A 17,330-nucleotide genomic window follows, 5' to 3' on the forward strand; every position below is an offset into this window, starting at 1 on the left:
GAAAGATTTTAATTACTTCACGCTTAAAAAAGAATTAAAAATGCAATTCAATATTTGTTTGTCAATACATTATACTTGTTTATTATGTGGGTGAGCGACCCATTGATATACTGTTCTTGTTAGGTCGCAGGAGAGTAAAGAAGTTTTCATCCCATTGTATTATTCTTTTAAATACTCTTTCGATAAGTGTAACGAACTCCTTGCCGCCTATTTCATGGTTTAAAAGTGGAAAGATGTTGTTCCGCAATCTTTAACAGCATGTATTAAATCGTTGTTTATAACATCGCTGGTTCTTGTTGGAACATGAAAATCACTGTTATTAAAGTTAGATGAAATGCCATTATCATGTATATGTTATCTTCTTTGAGTGAAGGAAGAAAACTGCAGCTATAATGGTCGCATGTGCAAACCGTGTCCAAATCCAAAATATAATTTCAAGTATATAAGTTTAAGTATTACTAATCAAATAAACTGCATCGTTAGATTTAATAATCCGTTATTTAAGTCTAAATAGTAGTGCTCGATTCCAATAAGCGCCTTCCAATAACGCATGGACGTTTGTCTGAGTGGCGTGCAATACGTGTGTTAGGAAACATTTAGTTTGACAATACACTAAATTTAAAAACGTTTACATGTTCCATGCACGTTTTAACACTAAGTTATCCTGTTTGGATACCTTTGGGTTGTTTTTTTCTCATTTATCAAATGTCAGTACGTTTTGTTTTATGATATCAAAAGTGTTTTTGAATCAGGTAAATTGCTAATTTATTAATTCCATTCCAATACACCTTCGCCCTAAAAATCTAAAATACTTTAAATAAAGAAACTTTCGCCAGCCAGAACCTAAATTAGCGTGTAACATTATTTATCCCGCAATGCTGTGATTATTAAAAAGCGCTACTAAACATATTTTAAACGCTATCTGTATTGTATGGCTAACGCTAGGTATTTAAAGAAGTTAAGGTTTGTAGCCTACCGTATCAACCAATCGACGGTTTCGGCCATATTCAAAAAATGTCGGCAATCTGTAACTGTTTGAACAACTTTCTTCAAGATTTTAGATGAGTTGCCAGAAGCATCATTACTAGATTCAACATTTGTACATACACGTAACTTGTAATCTGGGTACAGATGCAACCCAACCCAAAACTGCTAAGGACAAAAGAAATATAGCATGACCTACAAAAAAGAAGTAAATAAAGTTTAGATTATAATAATAAACAATCTCGTATCCAAAAGCCCTTTAAAATAAACTTCCTTTTATGTGTAATTGGTAATCACAGCTAAGGATAATATGATTTAAGTACGCGGAATTTTAGATACTACCAAATTTATCATAACGTCAAAATGCTCTAAGATCTAGGTTGGTATTGCATAGATCTACCCTTAATTCGACCGTTTAAAATACATAGAGTGATTAGTACTGGTTGAAAGCCATCTCCAAGTCGAAACTGACATTGTTTAAAGTCACTGCTGTCCAAAATATGTTTAAAATACAGCATAATATAGAAAGAGCGTTGTTGTTAACTTACTTCAGCATAAAAAAGCGCAAAGCGTTTTGTGTGTGTGGTGTGTGCGCGCTTTAAAGCCATCGCAAGAAATAAATTGTTTTAGAATTCCAGGGATTGAGGTTGCGAAGTTCCTTATTTGTCTGCCTGATTAGTTTCAAAAGTAATCCTCTCCGTAATTTTTTTCAACGATATTATGTAAAAAGAGCCTGGGCAAGATTGTGACGTCTCCGCCTTTGTCGGGCGCGAGAAAATACCAAGATCCTCCCTCGACCTCCCTCTATCATCTTTGAAGATGGCGGTTCAAGGACAACAAATTTCGGGAAATTTTCCACCATTTGCGAACAAGGAAAAAATCGTGAAGAAAGTTATAGATTACAAATTAGATGTAAGTTACTTATTATGTATGATTTCCATCTTTTGTATGTAAAACACGAACTAATTTTTCATTTGTCACTAGTTTTTCTGTTGCAAATATCTGTCCACCAGAGCAGAGCTGTTAACTTGTGCTAGACACATAGCTAGCTAGCTGGCTGGCTATAATTGCTGCTTTTGGGTGTCGTACTCTGATTCAGTTAACTAGATTCTCACTAGTGCGAATTCTCCTATCAGCCAGGAGTTTGACGGCATGCTAATCCAAATTAATTTTTGTACGTTTCTTATGTCAACAAAAACAAAAACAAAATCTCCTGTGATTTCAATGGGAGACCCATTAGGATATTTATGAATCCTATTTACTATCTCAGCTTAGTTTTAAAAGTGTAACTAACTTAGCTAGTTAGTTGAACTATGTCATAAATGGTCAATTCCTATTTAATCAAAAGGCTTTCTTATGCAAAGTTTTATTCCAGAAAGTCTCCAACTCAGGGATGCGAAACCGTATTGCTTGCTTTTCAAATAACACCTTAACCATTTGGCCATACCTCTAATTTGATGAATTTTATGTTAAAAAGAAATCCTTTTATTAGGCCACCGTCAAAAATATTTTTGGTTAGCGTCATTTCTAATTACAACAGTAAGTCGGTTGGTCAGTCATATTAAAATTTTTCATGAAAAATTACAAAAATACTATATTTCGCAGCCATATTTTGTTTTTCGTTTTAAATGTACGCCGGCTGTATTTTTAGCCTCTGTTTCAAGTTCCATTTTTGTCAGTCAATGTCGGTCCCATGGTTTTTGCTTGTAATTTTGTATAAATGCGAAGCAGAAAAATATGGTCACTGAGTAGCGCAGCGCAGTCCCATATCGAAATAACATTCGGACATAACAACCTTATATTGGAGGACCGCTGAAAAGGTAAATGATGGATTTTGTTGAATGTCGAAGATTTTTCGTGGATTGTTTAGTTTATTTTTTACAAATTTACCGACTCGATTTTCGCCTTTCAAAGTGAGTCGGTTGGGTGACGCTAACCAATTATATTTTTGAGGGTGGCCTTGTAGTTGATTGACTCAACAATCTGGAAAGAGATCTGATTTGCCTCCTTTACTTAGTAAACTGATTTGAGACTCGTTGAATTTAAAAACTAATTCAAGGACTTACCTGCCGATTATTGACACTAATTCGCTTCATATCTTTTGTACTAGCTGTTCACCAGTGTAGCTGTTTTAACTTAAGATATGGCAAAATATATTGGAAATATGTAAGCATAAATCAGAAGCTTGCATCTTTTGAAAGTAATTTATAATTTATGTTTACGGTATAAAGGTGTTTACAGATATCGCTAGCTACACTGCAACCAATAATATTAATAAGTTGATATGTTAGAACGTCTTCCATGCTGTAGTTTCTACGTGATGGTTAGATGTGGGCTATTCTGTTGTAACTATCATTGTAGATAGATAGATGTGCATATTTTACATGGCTAGCCTCACAAATATCTAGGATTATACCCTGTCTATTATTTTCAGGAGGGGCCATGGCGTAGATGGAGAGTCCTAGAGTATTTAATGCTCATTTTGAGCTACGCAGACCCAATTAGAGCCCGCGCTCTACTAGACAACTCCCGGCAACATCCAACGGCCCACACAGTGTGCCATCTTCCCAATTTCCCTCACATGGCTTGGGTTAACCCGGGGCTATGGTAACATTCACTCGCCCATGTTGAATCGCCGTCAAGAGGAATCGAACCCCGGTCTCCCGCACAGAGTACGAGAGCTATAACCACTAATCTACGGCGCCACTCTGTAAGATATCATACATGCTTTTTGTTATGTAAATTAACCCAGAAACAAGGCTATTTTCTTTTTAGAAATGAGTTGTCTTAGAACAGATTCCAACGGAAAAAACTGACTGAAAATTAACTTGAGCATTGTGATATTTTTAAAATATTGCAGCGTTTTGAGCCTCATTTTCTTATTAACATATTTCTAACATTTATTCATTTCTATAATATTTTTACACTTAGACAAAAAAATATGTAACAATTTTATAATAGCGCAAGGTTAGTGTATAATTATTTACATAAAGAAAAAAACGCATTTGATATAGTCTTGATGTGGTGTTTATATCATCATCATCATCATCATCATTCTCGGCTTAACGTCCATTTTCCATATGGGTTGGACGGGGTATATTAATGACCCTCTTCCAATCTTATCTAGACTGTGTTAGATCTAAACTCAACTTCCTCTGCATCAAGTCTGTCCTTATAACCTCCTGCCAAGTCTTTCTCGGTCTGCCTCTGGGCTTTGCCCCAGGAACTATCAAGTCTCTACACTTACTTACCCAATTATCCTCCTCCATTCTTTCCAAGTGCCCCAGCCAATTCAATCTTCTTATCTGGATAACATCTTTAATTCTACGGAGACTTAGCCTGCTTCTTAGCTCATCTGAACTCTTTCTGTCTCTCAGACTGGCGTTACACATCCACCTAACCATTCTCATATCATTCCTATCTAAACGGTCAAGATCTTCCTGCTTCACTGCCCATGTCTCACTACTGTACAACATAACACTTCTTACCCAGGCCTCATACAACCTACCTTTTACCTCAATTGACAGGACTCTGCTAGTCAACAAAGGAAGTAACTCTCTGAACTTTTTCCAAGCAGAACCTATCCTGCAAGTAACACTTCTTTCAACACCCCCTTCACTGCCCAACATATCACCTAAGTAACAGAAGTTCTCAACTATCTCTAACGAACAAACAGATTGGATACCAATTATATAGCTATACTTATTGATGTAATACTATTCGCTGTTCGAATTCTAAAATTCTACTTTCTGATTGTTATTATAAAGTTATGGTCATTTTTACATAACGTATATTTCAACAAAAACAAAAATCGACATGTATATACTTTCCAATAGCGTGACACTCCGTGCTTGGCAGGCTGTAATTCATGTTATCAGAAATTTTTCCTCGAAAAATTATTTTTTAAAAAACTCTGTCTTGGGCCACATTTTGGTGCTCTAAATTATGTTAACAATATTTTCCCAAAAACATTATTTTATATCTAAGAAGAAGAATACAGAATAAGCAGATCTGTGAATAATAGGTTGTATTTCCTGTGAGCAAAAATTTTAGAATTTTGTTATTTCATTGTTATCAATATTTCACAGTTGTACATTTGTATTAGTGAGTCTTGTTAATAATTAAAATGGAATTTGAAAAACTTGGTAAAGCAAATTAACAAAAGGAATCTGCACATACGTCTAGTTTCATGATAATGTATATGTGATGATTCCAGGGAATTTAATGACAAACTGTTATTATCGATAGCTTTTTAGCAGTAATTACTTAAAAAAGGCTATACAGCGGTAAACAATGCTAAGCTATACTTATCGATAACTTGATTTGTTTTCTCTGAGGATCGATAATAGTACAATATGGCTGTTAAGCAGGCAAGTAAGACAGCATTCTTTTTATTACGTCAATTAAATTGCTTGCAAAGCAACAAAAAAAGTTTGCTTTAAGTTTTTTTATTAATTGTATTTATATTCTTATTAAAAATTGCGAATATATTTTGTTTAATCACCTAAAAAACACTGATTTAGTCAGTCTGTTTTAATTTTCTTTTTTCTGGAAAATACATGTTGAATCTAAAAAAAACGGTACTATTTCAGAATGGTGTGACGTAAAAATATATTTTTGAGCTTAACTTCTATTCTTCTTAACCCATTCTTTAAAGTCCTAGGAAAGATTGCATTTTTATATATATAGTAGTTTCATTGTCTTAACAGTGTTTATACTTACCTCACCATGTGAGAGTTTTTTACTTATGAAACGCTTCATATCTTATTCGTACATTTTAGTTGTTCTTTTTGTAGTGTTCTTTTTTTTAATTTAAAGAATAATTTTTTGAGGATACAAAGCAAAATTAAAAAATAATTTTCCGAGGATAAAAGCAAACTTGAAGAATAATTTTCCGAGGAAACAGAAGCCCAAGGTCAGGTCATGGGTTAGAAAATGTGTACAATTTCTTCTTTTTTTTCGTAAACATGGAAATTTTATGGTTGGGTTGTCCAAACAAGAAATAAAAACAACCGAACAGCTGATTTACTCAATGTTCACATAGATATAGGCTAAATAAATACAAAATACAGAGCGGTAGAAACATAGAAAATTATTGAACTAAGAACACACATAGAAGCTTATAAAAAAAGGACGGAGCAGAGTAAAAACACAACTGAAAACACAGAACTTAAAACTAATAAACAACCATATAAGCAAACTTACTAAATCACTTTTTACAAACCACACTCAACAGAAATCATGACTCTAAAGATACAACACAGAACTTAAAAAACGTCCTCTTATATGTGATTTTAGCATAAACGGCACTGAGTCTCAAGGTAACTGTAGTAGGTATAATTAATTATCTTACAAGACACCTTAAAGGAGAATGCAATGCTTCATCTATGTGTTGCCTACACATGGCAGAAACATGGAGATTTAATACAACAAATAAGTTCCTACTGCTTTTTATTAAAGCCGCTGTTGCACTTTTAGTGATGAAAATGTTAGTAAAATAAGCAATTAATAAAAAGTGGATGCTTAACTTTTATTTTTAGTAAGGTTGAAAACATTCCTTTTATTTTTACCATTTTGCTTCAGTTAATTTAAATATGTAAACACAAACATGTACACATGTAGTTACATATTTTTTGTTAAAGCTTAGATCCTGACCCCCGTTTTAATCTTACTCTAAAAATGCTCTTGATAAAAAGCCCTGAACATTTAAAAAAAATTTTAAAACATGATCAGTTAGCAGTTATGTAGCTTTGTGTTCCTTATAAACTTGTGTCTTATATCAGGGAACATCAACCCCATCTTGGATTTGCATCTGCCATAAAAAACCATTTGAACGACGTTGTTATACAAGTATCAATACCAGACCTAAATTTACCAATTTTGACCTTTATCCTTGCATGTTTAGCTCTGGGTGCTTTCTTGGGCATGTTATTTCTCTTTTTGTAACAAGAACTACATGAAAATGCGCGCGATATAGAGCTCCTTGGTTTAAGAGCTACATACAAATGTACTCCCTTGTAAAGTAAACAAAATGCCCAAACTCTTAACATTTTTGATAGAGATTGGCATCCTCTTACTTTATTTTTTAGATCTTGATCCTGTAAAAAATAATGTTGACTTGTTCTAAAAACCTAGGTAACTAGCTAATCTTATTTGGTCTTTTTCAATTTTTTGTTTGCTTCCTTTTTCTAGAAAATAATCATCCAAAAAGAAAAGCATAACATTGATTAAATATCCCCAAATTCCTTGATTTGGTTTTCATAGTTAGTTAAACTGAGTTTTTTCTTAGCTGGTGCCACCATTATCTGATTATAATTTATGCAGCAATAAATTTTTAAGATGTAGGGATATAACACATTGATAAGTGAAAATTTAGTTTGTTATTAAATTCCCTGGAATCATCACATATAAATTTATGTTGTTTTCAATGAACTGTTACAAAGATAACAATAGATTAAAATGTCTTGCTCCACCATACTCAATTTTTGTTGTTGGCAAGCTACCCAGCGTTGGTTATCTATTTTGTAAATTACATAAGTTTGGGTACCAGTGAAATTGTTAGTAGAGCAGATTCTAGACCCAAGGCTACAGATATCATGTCATAGTTATGAAGTGTTGCCAGTTAACAGAGAATGTTAACAAGAAAAATGAATTTTGGACTTTAGATGTTTACATAATATGGGGTATACACTATTAGATAAGTACATCCCTTATCATTCGAGATATGCATAAACTGAAAAAAGATTTAAGGATGAATTAGCTGCGCATTCAGTACAGGGACACATTCAGTACAGGGACATATAATGCTAAGCACACTGTTTAAGTATGCAACATTAAAAAAACAATTTTCTATGATGCTGAGATGTTGACATCAGCACAAATAAAAAAATGAAAATATCCTCAAATGTTGTCATTTTTTTATGAAAATATCTACCATCCTGTTTTCACAAAGTCGAAAATTCTCAAATAATGTTGTTAAATTTGACTTTGTAAAAAAGATGGCAACCCTGGTACAATAGTAAACAAGAAGATCTATTTGTTGATATTTAGTGTTTTTTTATGTAAATTTTAACACCTGTCATGGCTAGAAAACAAAGTTTATTCAGGTATATAATGCTAAGCACACTGTTTAAGTATGCAACATTAAAAAAACAATTTTCTATGATGCTGAGATGTTGACATCAGCATAGTCATGAGACATCTTTTTTTCTTATGACTATGACATCAGCCATCTTGAATTTGAAACAATTGTCTAGAAATTAATTTTTTGTGCTTCTTCACTATACTTTGTTTTCTTTGCGAATTTTACAGCGATGGTTATAAAAATTGTCTTTAAAATCGTCTAGTGGAGATTTAACTTTAGGAGAAAGTCACTTGATCATATTTTCAGGAAAAAAGACTCAGACGAGCCTATGATTCCATTGTTAATAAAAACAATATAAAATTAAATAGTTATTGTTAGCTGCGAAATAACATGATTCAACTGGACAAACTTTTTGTGGAACTGGGGAGGAGAAATTAATGACTTAGCCGTCCTCATGTCTTAGAAAACCACTCTGACATAGCAATGAATGATGACCTTTTATTAAAATGATGCTCTTTATTAAATTTGCAACTTATGTTCGTAATTTAGTTCACTTTGTAAATTTTTTTCTTAGAATGGCAAAAAGTTTTATAAAGTGAAGTGGGAAAGCTCTTGGGAGGCAGAAGACAACCTGTTGAAATATCAAAACCTGCTTGATCAATTTTGGGGTTTCGTCAATAGAGTAAAATCTGAAGATATTCGAGATCCACTACGAAAAAAGGTTTGTGTATATAAAGATTTGTGTATATAAAGATTTATTGTTGCATTGTATGCAAAAAAATAGTTAATAAATGTTATGTTTTGTTTTAGCCAAGGATTCAGTTGGAGAATGATGAACAAGCCTGTTATGAAGAGGGGGTAATTTAATTTTTTATAACTGACCTGATTTACTTGAAACCTTCTAGTAAAAAGGCAGACAGTATTCTGTTCTGTGAAAATGTATATAAAATGAAAATAAACATTTAACCGATCGAATTTCAAGAAAGGAATTCTTATCTAACCCTACATTCCAATGCTAAATGGTGTCACAGCAAGAGTAAAATACTGGCATGCCATCTATTAACCGTAGCTTGTGGTCACTCAAATTTGAGATATTAAAGTAGAGACTCATATCAGGAGTGTAAATATTTCAAGTGAAGCCGAACTCTATAAAATCCTTAAGTTCAAAATGTTTATATGTTCTTGTTCGATAATCAGATGTATTCTGGTATTATATTAAGATCTGATAGTATTATTATTATTATATTTTTACTTTTGGGCTTTTGATCCTTATGATTTACACAAGGAGGTTTTTTAAGCTGAATTTTTTTTTCTTAAACTTATGACAACGGCTGCCACCAGAAAGAAACTTCGCAAAACGACCTTTTTCTTTGTTTAACAAATTGAAATTTTTGTGAATAAGGTAGATGTATTTAATTATGTTGTTTTGCAGCTTCCACCTCAATCCTCCGCCAAAGAATCAAAATCGATAAATCCTGCTGAAGAACACAATGTTGGAACGATAATTAAACCACGAATTTTGTCTTCTGTGAAGCATGAAGCTGCAAAGTCTGTTAAATCTGCTGCAACAACTGTGTCTGGTAGGTAGATGCGGTTATTACGTTTTGTGATTGCTAGATAGCGGTTTGTACTATCCAACTTATTACGTTTTGTGATTGTTACTTCGCTTTTCTTGACCGTATTAATGGGAAGTAAATTTAAAACTTTAATCTTTCTTAATTTAAACTTATTTTCGTTAAGAAAAACTTCCTGATGTTAACCTTTATAGTTTTGGGTAATTGTAAAAATGGTTGTGTTGCGTATTTCCAATCAATTAGAGCCAATGTAGCCAATGGGATTTCATTTTTTTCAAATTTGAAGTGAAGACTCCAAAAATTAAAGTTTTATGTTTAGGCCATGTAGTGCAAAACGTAGATGCTCAAACCAGAGACGAAGAAGAGAAAGCTGTAAGCAAACATTTTTATATGTGTTTCTGTCTATTGTGTGTATTATATTGTTTTTATTATTGTTGGTGGTTTTTAGTCCTGTTTTATTTCCCATTCAACGTATGTTACATGGCCTTAAGGCTCTTCCATTGAGCGAAAAATGAAGCAAAATGGAAACGACCCTTGACAAGTTTCCCACATTCGTCATTTTTGACAATATGTTTGCAAAGGTCATGGCGAAACTGATAGATAAATTCTGCAATAGCAATTTCTATTTATGTTGCAGCAGTGTGATCGAGTAGCCGGCGAGCACCATATTACGTCTGCTTCCATGGAGTGAAAATATATTTTCATGCATGGTTAATAACTCCTTTTTATGGCTGGAGTAGAATATGAATATTCTACTCCAACCATAAAAGCAGTTATGTGAATGTGAATGCAACATGTAGCAGTAAACAATAAAACAAGTGCCTCACTAACGCGATAGGTTAATAAATTAAAAAAAAAACTGTAAATATAACACCACTTTTTTTCTGACTATTGCAATGATGCAAAGCTTTCATGAGCATTCCAGTTTCAACTTTTTGGAACACAAGCACTTTTACAGGTAATATCATCTTTCTTCTTCTTTTTTTTTGAGAATAAAAACAAAAATAACAACATAAAGCTGCATTTGTATTAAAGAAAGCCATAAAAAATACCTGTTAAAGTGCTGGTGTTTCTGAGCAACTTTAATACTGATGAAGTTTTTTGTTAAAGACAGAGGACCTTTTTTTTAAATACTTCAGAAACGTCTTTGGAAAAAAATTGCTGTTGATTTTCGCTTATGTCTTTTTCTATAGAAATCAAATGTGGCTGATGTACACTTTACCAAAGACGCGAATGATTTAGCTTTACGCTGGGAAAACCCTTTTGTAAGAATAGCGTTCATTTGTCGGATTTGCAGCGAAGAACAGGCATTTTTTGAGACGGAAGAAAGATGGAAAAAACACTTCATGATGCATATACGACTTAGACCTGAGGTTCATGTTTGTTGTTTTTGTTGATTATATTTTTTACCTGCACTATTAGAGTTAGAAAACGTGGCAAAATAGTTAAGCCAACTGAAACTTGATATCGAAAAAGAAGTTACAGTAATTCTTTTTGTTTCCTGGAATTATAACTTGCTTTTATCTGAAAAATATTACCGCCTGCGGTGGTGTTATCAAGATGTTACCCCTTTGTCAACTACTTTCACTTAAAACGATATATATTTTTGCATTTTTTAAAAAGGGGGGCTAACTTCATGAGGAGCAATTCATATGAGGTTCGTTTATTTGCAGGATGAAGAAGACACTTGTTCAACAAAATGCACAACAAACGTCCTAACCAAAGAGGATGTACACTTGTTGACAGATCCTGAAAAACCAATTATACAAAAAGTGGAGCATCTTATCCAGAAGTGGGGTGTAAATCAGTACGTCAGACTAGTGTTTCTTTGCAGAGCATGTGGAAAAGAGCAGCAGGCGCAACACACTGGAAACTGGAGGAGTCATTTTATGTCCCATCGGTTTAGTCACACATGCAACATCTGTTCTACAACGTTCAAGTCTAAAAACGATTTAAAACGACACAACAAAATTTACCACGAGGATAAAGAAACCGAAGTGCGCCCCCATTCGTGTCGTATTTGCTTAAAACTGTTTAAACGTCGCTTCGATATGAAGAGACATATCGCACAGGTGCACAGCATAGACCCTGAACATATCACTTTGCAAGAAGTACGCAAAAAGCAAGAAGATGAGGCCGCTAAACAAAAACTTCCAAAAAATTTTGTTCCATCTATAGGTACATCTTTGTTTAGTAAACCTTTAGGAGATTCTGCTACGTCCCCTCATGAAGAAAAACGTCCTTATATTACGAATACAGTGAAGCTAGGTGCAGTACTGAGTCTTACTGCTGTATCAAGTTCAAATGAAGTGAGCTCTTCTGCTGGACGGAATTATATTTGTGGCACGTGTTTTCAAATTTTTAAATCAAAAGAAAAGTTGAATAGTCATCAGCTGAAATCACACTGCCCTAATCTAACAGACAGCGAGGGACGTGATAATAATTGTGGAGTGTGCGGAAGAAGTTTTAAACGTGGGTATGATTTGAACCGCCATACCTCCCTGGTGCACAGTATGGATTTCGAACAAGCTAAACTAATAAATGAAAACGACGTCGACGATGCTGTAAATGACGTCGACGATGCTGTAAATGTCGGCCAATATGCAACTATGTGTGACGTTAGCAAGTCATCAAGGCAAACAACCGACTCGTTTTTTTCGTTATCACCGAATTGTGACTTGTCTTTTAGTGGAGAGGATTGTGTGGTTGTTAAAGAAGAACCTGATGCAAGTATTGGTGACGAAAAAGAGGAAATTGAGTTGATCATTGACGAGAAAGCACCCGTCTGATGAAAGGCGATGCCAATTCTGCTTCCAAAAGTTCTTTGTTTAATTGTCTATACTGAACGCGAGATTTATTTCTGCGATTAGTACTGCCAGGAATGTCTTCGTGAGATTTATTTCTGCAATTAGTACTGCCAGGAATGTCTTCGTGAGATTTATTTTTGCGATCAGTACTGCCAGGAATGTCTTCGTGAGATTTATTTCTGCGATTAGTACTGACAGGCATGTTTTCGTGAGATTTATTTTTGCGATTAGTACTGACAGAATTGTCTTCGTGAGATTTATTTTTGCCAAATTCGATGTTAAATATTTTATTTAATTTTACTTTTTTTTAAGAAAAAACGTCTGCGGTGAATAAAATTTTTTTTTTAAATTTGGCGGATTTATTTTCTACGAATTGACCTCTCCCCATCCAAAAAAAATTGTGGGAATCTTTTGCGAATTATTTCCAAATTCGCCAAAACAAGACCCGCAAGAAATAATTCTGAAAGATTAAATCAAGCAATAATTAATGCTCCTTGAGTATTGTAATTGTTCGAAATAATTGTTAATTTTAAAGTTGTGTAGTTAAGTTACGTTTTATTTAATTCCATGAGTTGGGTACATGCGTTTTTTCAATTAAGTTCACATGTAATTTTTTCTATTTATTTTATGCAGGGTATCGGCGCCAAGTATCTATCCACTTATGTTAGGAACTGGAATGTTGGTCATGCTTGATTGTGCCTAGGAAATTTTTACTGTCTGTGTGTCTGAGAACCTTAAGATTTTCCCGAATTATAGCTAAAAAGGGAGGAAAACAACTAAAAAACTTTGTAAAAATGGTAGACGACACCTTGTTATGTTATTCATGTGTGAATTTTTTTTTGCCAAATATTTTATAGTGTATTTAACTTGTATTTTTCAGATCTAAATAATGATTAACTTCATATATTGTTTTTATATGTCTTTTTGGTTACATCTAGTAACATAATTTTGTTAACAACAATTCCGATATATATCACAATCAGATATCTCTATAGGTTACGGGAAATAGCAAAACACGGTTTCTTTGTTTCATAGTGTCATTCGTAAAAAGTGAAATAATGACACAAATTTCTAGAATTTACGTGCAGGGAACTTCGATTGCACTCACTTTACGTTGCGCGCCCAAAGATCGTACCTTACTCCCTGCATAAAAATTCACGACCTTTTATCTGAATTTTTGTCGATTTGATTTTTTAATTTGAAAAATGCTCCCTGCCCATAGGCCTATAGTTTTTTATTTAAAATTTTAAAGAATTATTGTTGATCATGTTCCGAGGAAAGTTGCGCGTTTATTGCTTCTTTGTACTTAACCTAGGGAGGGGGGATGAGAGCTACTGTTTCCGAGAAAAAAACAAAAAAAAAACAGGAATGGCTTGGAGGTTCCATGTAAATATCTTATTAAAGGACAAGAAACTTATCTCAAAAAGGAAGAGAAAAAAAATGTTTAATTGCATTTCTCCTTTCTTTTTATTCCTAAATTGAAAAAATCTCCCGAATAAATCAAGACATTCGAATATTAGTACCAAAATTTTACAAAATAATTCCTAACAGATTAGTCCGTGCAGCCACTTTGATGTCAGCAGTATGTAAAACCGTGCTTTCTATTGAAGTTAAAAGCCTTCTAACTTTCTAGTTAAAATTGAAAAAAACTTTGTATGATATGTTTTTAGATCGGTTTGATGAATTGAAGCCAAAAACATTTTTCACTATCATCTTTACACATAGTTCTTGAGTTCTTAAATTTAGCTATTTTCGGACACGCCAATAAACTGTGTTTGTCAGTATACCAATTTTTAACAAGGTACATGTGCAGAAAAGATTAAAAGCAGTCCTTGTGAAAATAAGTCAGATAGATAAAACTTGACCTAGGTTTAGGACCAAATGCTTTATCCAGCTCAAAGAGATTGGGAATGTACTTCTAAAGCACAGTGTCAAATATTCAATCTAAATTTTATGCTATGTAAATATAAAGTTTTGAGAAAGTTATTTTTTGTTTTCCATCCGTATCTGCAACACGATTTATTTAATCGCTCAACCTGATGCCACGAATAATTTTTGAGCATCGACGGCAGCTAATTCTGCAAAGTAAAAACAGCTAAACAACTGCAATAGCTTTGACGAAGTTTCATCGTAAGGAATGACAAAGATAGATATTACACCTTTTATGTTGTATCGTTAAAGCGCTTCACTAAATTTTTAAAGTTATATACCTGTGCTATTTGCGTAAGTCTCGCCTGTTAGCTGTTATGAAAAGATTGTAAAATACTCAGGTCCATATAACTAAGTTTCAAATGAAAGAATCCTTTGAAAACTATGCTAGCTGTAGTTGTATATAGCACTTTAAACCATTATTTAAAAAAAAATTTGCTTCTGCAGCCTTGGCATGATACTAGGTGGCTCAAAATCTCGTTATATCAGTATATGACCATTCCCTATTATGAAATATTAGAAAGGGGTTTCCGTTTCTGTATTTTTGATTGTGGGGTGCCTTAAAATCTGTTAAATCCATTAGAAAAAATGTTCAAAACTTCCCCTTTTTTCACTTGTACTACTCATGGCATTTTTTCGCATTGTACCCAGCTCAAAGTGAATATTTCACTCCAATGTAAAGACAGCATTGTTTTTCTGAGCGGAGAGATACCACAATAATTTTCACTTTTTTTCGTTTTAGCGTTTACAGAAGGAGCAAGAGGAGCGGAAATTCAAATGTCAGGTTTGTAGTCTCGGATTTAAGCGAAAAGACATGCTGCTACGTCACGAAAGAACTCATTCGCGAGACTATTGTTATTTTTGTTCTGTGTGTGGGAAGGGTTTCATCCGACGTTACGTGTTGGTGCGCCACCTGCAAAATGCACACCAATCAACAGATCAATCCCACATTGTTTCCACCAAACGCTACAGACGGGATGGAGTAAAGCAAGAAACCGAAGTTGCAAGTATTGCTGTGCAAGCTGAGACTACAACTGAGCAAAAAGATGAGGAAGCTCCACCGGAGAGATTGGAAGATTACACCATGTCTGTGCATTCTCAAGAGGAGGATGATCAAGACACTGCTCGCACCGAAAGCGAGGATGTTATCAGTGAAAAGAACGAAGAAGATGTTGGTGAAAGCAACCACAGTAAAGAAGAGCACGAAAACATAGTGATCATTCAGCACGAAGATGGAGAGCTGGGGGACGAGGAACTTGTGACAGTTCAACCTGTCGAAGTTGGTGCAGGTGTTATTTACTTAAAACGCTCCGACGTAGAAACTTTAATAGCATCAAAACATGACGACGAAGAAGAACATATGCTTGTTGCACATGCGCCTGTAGAACAAGAGATTACCGTTAAGAGGGAGGAGAGTGTCATGTCAGAGAGGCCGACAAGTGATTTGACTTTCCCTGAAAATCATGTAACTGTAACATCGGAGGCTTCTGAACCGAATTCCAAAGTGTTGAAAGAGTCTTAAAGAATTTCCCAAACAGAATGGACCCAACAATATTGGATGTTTCAATAGATGTGAATATTTTGGATACAGCGAACAAATGTAAATAATTGAAGGAATCTTGTTTTTCTTCTGAGAGAGGTGTAATGTAAAACGAGTCTTGCTAAGGTCGTTTTGTAAATATTTTAGGGAATGTCTGAACGTCTAACCTTTGAACAGATTTTAAGAATTTTAGTTGTCTGTGCATTTTAAACTAATTTTAACAGAGTAAGCTCTTGGCCGTTCTTGAAGACAAATATTTCCATGGTAAAGACGTTAACTTTTCAGTACGATTTAACGTGTTTCCTTCTAATTACTCATCACTAATAACATCTCCATATATTGGTAATGTTTTTAAAACTTAAACTCAACTAAATACCGTACTTTCTCTAATTTCATTTTTACGCCACCCACCAATAAGTGTCCCCTCTAGATATAAAAATATAATATTTGGTAACGCCCAATTCTAACAAGCACATACGTCCTGCAGACAGTGGGAATGATTTTAAAGTTTTGTATGACAGGATTGTAACAAAGGTGGAAAAGCTACAAAAATCGCCCTGCTCAAAGTGTGTTTTTGAGAAGAATATTTTCATTGTGTATAACGTCTCCTGCCAGGATTTACCAATGACTCAGGGCGGAAACACAGCATGTAAAAAGTTTCTGCACCAGACAGTGGCAGAAGGACGGTAGCTTCTCGTTAGAACAAAAACCTTTAACCTTTTCGCATCGAAATTTTTTCTCATAAAAAGAACTTTCAATATTACTTTGAATGTGCTTTATTGTTGGAAAGTTTGGAACAAAACCCTAAACTAAAATTGCTTTACTTTTTCTGTGTCAAATTTCTGTTTTATGACAAGTATATACTGCTTAATCGAACGCGAAAATCAATTCCTGAAAAATAATAAAAAATTCGGCGTTTTTTGCTGCAAAATTTTGTGACAAAATTACAACAATTCCATTTGAAGCTGCATCTTTAAGGTTTCGTGTTGTTAAAATATGCCAGCAGAACATAGTTCATGAAGGAAACTGACTTATTCGAGGGAAGTGAAAAACTGCGAATCTTACGAGAACTAATTTTCCCCGGAACTAAATTTCGCGAGTTTTGTTAAAATCCGCAAAATTAAATTTCTGCAAAATATTTCAGACCGACCATATGTAAAATTAAAATTTAAAATTTTTATTTTTCTTGTTTTCTTGCCAAAAATAAGGTTGTTCTATACGAAATTAAAAAAGTTAACGAGGATTGAGCCATAGGTACATATACTTAGATTTATCCAACAGTTCGGCCTAAAGAAACAAGTATTATCCATCCGCTAAATTAAATTCCCCAAAAAATTAATTTCTTGTACGCGAAATTAAAATGTCGTGAAAATTTATTTCTTCGGTTGCATCCACATAGAGGTTGCAGGTTA

At 33.9% G+C, this 17,330-nt stretch overlaps 1 protein-coding gene across 2 annotated transcripts; it reads left to right on the forward strand.

The window, feature by feature from the left end:
* Positions 1 to 1,762: 1,762 nt before the first annotated feature.
* On the forward strand, positions 1,763 to 16,110 carry LOC130636224 (zinc finger E-box-binding homeobox 1-like). 2 transcript variants are annotated; one of them, XM_057445880.1, is made up of 7 exons: positions 1,763 to 1,896; positions 8,643 to 8,789; positions 8,879 to 8,926; positions 9,501 to 9,648; positions 9,962 to 10,014; positions 10,836 to 11,015; positions 11,316 to 13,070. In XM_057445880.1, exons 1-7 carry the CDS (start codon positions 1,804 to 1,806, stop codon positions 12,429 to 12,431), a joined length of 1,785 nt encoding a protein of 594 aa, XP_057301863.1. In that variant the 5' UTR covers positions 1,763 to 1,803; the 3' UTR covers positions 12,432 to 13,070. The 2 variants fall into 2 exon arrangements, with proteins under 2 accessions (XP_057301863.1, XP_057301864.1); XM_057445881.1 differs by lacking the exons at positions 10,836 to 11,015; positions 11,316 to 13,070 and adding an exon at positions 15,121 to 16,110.
* The last annotated feature ends 1,220 nt before the right edge of the window (positions 16,111 to 17,330 follow it).

The sequence above is a fragment of the Hydractinia symbiolongicarpus genome, chromosome 3 (genome assembly GCF_029227915.1).
Source record: "Hydractinia symbiolongicarpus strain clone_291-10 chromosome 3, HSymV2.1, whole genome shotgun sequence".
NCBI classification, from domain to species: Eukaryota; Metazoa; Cnidaria; class Hydrozoa; order Anthoathecata; family Hydractiniidae; genus Hydractinia; species Hydractinia symbiolongicarpus.